At 47.3% G+C, this 3,593-nt stretch overlaps 1 protein-coding gene across 1 annotated transcript; it reads left to right on the plus strand.

Moving 5' to 3' along the window:
- The first annotated feature begins 1,051 nt into the window (after positions 1 to 1,051).
- On the plus strand, positions 1,052 to 2,524 carry LOC134062052 (amphoterin-induced protein 2-like). Its single transcript, XM_062517924.1, has one exon. It carries the CDS (start codon positions 1,052 to 1,054, stop codon positions 2,522 to 2,524), a length of 1,473 nt encoding a protein of 490 aa, XP_062373908.1.
- The last annotated feature ends 1,069 nt before the right edge of the window (positions 2,525 to 3,593 follow it).

The raw sequence follows: 3,593 nt of genomic DNA on the forward strand, positions 1-3,593 counted from the left end.
AAAGCAGTAATTAGGTGTCAGCAGAGCCTCTTGTCATCCTGATAGGTTGCTTTGCATTATTAAAGATGGTGCACACACCACACACACACACACACACACACACACACACACACACACACACACACACACACACACACATAGGCTACACATACACACAAGAACGCAGAAAGCCTATATATTCCACATTTTCAGCGCATTCTTTCACATTTTTAGCACACTATTTTTTCAGGTAACCACAATGGCCAGATCATTTTACGCATTCTCCAATTCAAGTTATGTCACAAATGCCATGATATATATGATTAATGTAAGTCTATCTGACAGAAGCACGTTAGGCATTTTGGTCGTACCGAATCCAGGCGAGCTCAGTTTTGTCATTATTTAAGCACCTGTGCCCGTAAATATTTGTTTAACTTCAGGAGACCCTCCCGCTGCGACACATGCGACTGACCCAGCTATTTCAAGCCCCTTGTCTCTCCTCAAGCACAGGAGTAACGTGAACTGAAGAAGCCTAGCCTACTTTAACCGGGGCACACATTCATCATCTAGCTTACGGATTCATTTGTTGCCCTTGTATTCATTTTCGGTTTCCTGGATGGTAGTAGGACTGAGTGTCCACAAACTTTTCACGATAAGTTTGCTCCCTGATCAACGGCTGGTTCGGTTACCCTTGGATAATTGGATTGAATAAATTGGTGTTGCTTTAGGCTACTTATGAGGCTGTGGTAAGTGTGTGTTCATTATTGTTCATTACATTTTCGTTATCGAAAATCTAATGAGCGTTAATACATTTTTTACAACAGTTTTACAACAGTTAAAGTTACACAAAAGACTACGAGGATTTTATGGATAGATATAACAATGTAATTCTCTTGAATAGTTCGTTTTAATTAGATACAATGAAATATGGTAAAGGACAAATATTTTCCATCGTCAGATATTCTGTTGTCAAACACAAAGTGAGATAGCATAATTATAAGTAGGCCTGTATTGGTACAACAAAAACAACAACGATTCACTGTGTCGTTCGCTAGCAGTCTTGCGTGTGGCCATGTCGTCCTACGTATGTACTAAAGCCTCCGTCTCCAATCCTTTAGACTCCATGGGTGCGAATCTTCATGAAGCGCATCAAGTATGCTGCAAGTCTTTGGCACTGTTGTTCTTCGTGTGCTTCGCCCTCTCCATGTATGGAGGCTGCTCCCATGCCTGCGTCAGCTCGGTTGACATAGTCGTGTGCAGGGGGCGGAATCTCTCGGCTGTGCCCGCCAACCTCAGTGACCTCGTATGGCGCCTTGACCTGAGCTCCAACGCCATCGCCTCCCTGAGTTCCAGCTGGACGTCGCGCCCGCTGCTCAGGCTGGAGGTCCTGGTGCTGGCCCAGAATGCCCTTGGCACCATCGGGCCGGGCGCCTTTGTCGGCACGCCTCACCTCCGCCACCTGGACCTGTCCTCCAACCGGCTAAAGTGGCTTATCGGGGGGTTGTTCAAGGGGCTCGGTGAACTCGAGGAGCTGCTTCTGTTCGACAACCGCCTGGGCCGGATCAGCGGCCGTGCGTTCGAGGGCCTCGGCGGCCTCCGGAGGCTCCATCTTGGCAGGAACCGGCTCGCGCAGCTGCCCCCCGAGACGATCGACGGCGTGGCGTCTTTGTCCGAGCTCCGAGTCTTTGATCTGTCCTCGAACATGCTGCGCGCGGTCCCAGTGGCCTCCATCCTCGCGCTGCCTCCCTGGACGCAGGCTGGCCTTTACCTGCACGATAATCCTCTGGTCTGCACGTGCGCCCTGCGCGCCATGCTGCAGCAGTGGGCCGGCCAGCGTTACAGGACAATGGTGGACTTTGGACACGGCCATCCCTGCCTCGGAGGAACCCCTGGGGAGACGCTGAACTGCTCGCGGGAGCTGCGTGACTGCACTCAGCCGGTCAAGGTGGTGCTCCAGGTGAGGCTAGGCGAGCAGTTGCTTCTGCCATGTTTGGATTCGACAGAGCAACAGGGGTCATCGGTGCGCTGGGAGACCCCAGACCAGGAGGCCTCACCTGGGGAGGAGCAGCACCTGCTCGTGCACTCAAACGGCACCCTGGAGATCCAAAGGGTGCGCCCGGAAGATTCCGGAACATACCACTGTAAGGTGATCAGCGGGGGGCGAGAAGGCTCTGAAAGGTTAGTGGAGGTCATTGTGAGTGACAGCGAGGCGGCATCAACACCACACCACACAGGTCTCACAGCTTTGGTCTCCTGGATGGTCAGTATCGTCCTGCTGCTGTCCTACCTCTACTTTAGTCCATGTCGTTGCCGCTGTCGTCGCAAACACTTGGGTGTGTCACATCCTGCCAGAAGCAATCCTCAGCTTCAAGGGCAGCCCAGCTCAGCTAAAAAGGTGGTTTTTGTGGAGCCTTGGATGGAAGTGACTGCCATTGATGTGGCTCACTCAACAGGAGCGGCCAATCCAGTCGCCACCAGAAGCATCCTGAAGAATGGTGGAAACCCCTCTGATCCTCCGATAAGAGAAATGTGCCACCTGATTTAGCCGCCAGATCCTTTTGACAACATTGACAGGTTTTCTATGGACAATCAAGTGTGCCGTCAGGGAAAGTTCCTCTGATTGCAATCAGACAGCCAGACATCTCTTGTCACAACCTCGATGGCTGCTGCTCCATATTTTGGAGTCTTGATTTTGATGGAAAGTCTATATAGATAGATAAGGTTTAAGCTGTTACGGCTTAAAATAACAGTTTTGAGAGCTCTTTATGATAAGCCAAGCTCTCCGGTTAAAATGCAGTGGTTATAGTAGTTGTGTTTAAAGATGTTTCTTGTTTTGTTTGCATCACCAACTAAATCAATGCTAAAATATGTTTTTTTTAGATGTGATCTATTTGCCTAATGGCCTTGGCTATATATTTGGTCAATTAGTGAAATGTGAATTAAATTGTTGTGAAAATGAAGGGATCACTGGTGCACACAAATGTTGAAGTTGCTTATTTTTTATAATTATTTCTGTTGAAGATTGAAACATTAGTATTTTCCTGCACCGTTCAGAATTGGAAAAAAATAAATAAATAAAAAATAAAGCAACATCTGTGTGATCCGGTGATCCCTTCATTTTCACTACAATCAGTCCTCTCCTGTGAAGCACCGTATTGTTAATCAGAAACAAGGTGGAATTACCATTTTTACGTGTGCTGAAGTGTGTTTTGTTTGGATATCATTTCTTGCTAATGTCCACCAACAGGTTAGGGTCGTGAATAGACCACTTTTTACAGTCCTTATGGACATACCCCCAGTTTAATTATTGCCAATGTGAACTTCCCTCCTGTGATGTTCAGTGTAATTGTCAAATACAATGATGTTTATTTCAGTGCGTCTGGACACATACTGTATATCACCACATATGCCACATATTTTAGGTTTACTGTAGGACATCTGGCTCATTGTTGACCCTGGACTTGTTAGGGTTGTCTTCCGTTATCTCCAGTTGGCATTGGAATGCTTTGTGTGCTGAGGGGTTATGGAAGTTCACACTTTTGCTTCGTTTCAAAAGACAAACAAAAATGCTAATCATTTCTTCGAGCTTAATTTGCTTTTGAAAAAAAAAAAGT

This window comes from Sardina pilchardus, chromosome 17 (assembly GCF_963854185.1).
Source record: "Sardina pilchardus chromosome 17, fSarPil1.1, whole genome shotgun sequence".
Taxonomy (NCBI): Eukaryota; Metazoa; Chordata; class Actinopteri; order Clupeiformes; family Clupeidae; genus Sardina; species Sardina pilchardus.

What these genes read in the sequence shown, in the direction of transcription:
- LOC134062052 (XM_062517924.1), top strand. Translation starts at nt 1,052, where the DNA reads ATGTCGTCCTACGTATGTACTAAAGCCTCCGTCTCCAATCCTTTAGAC.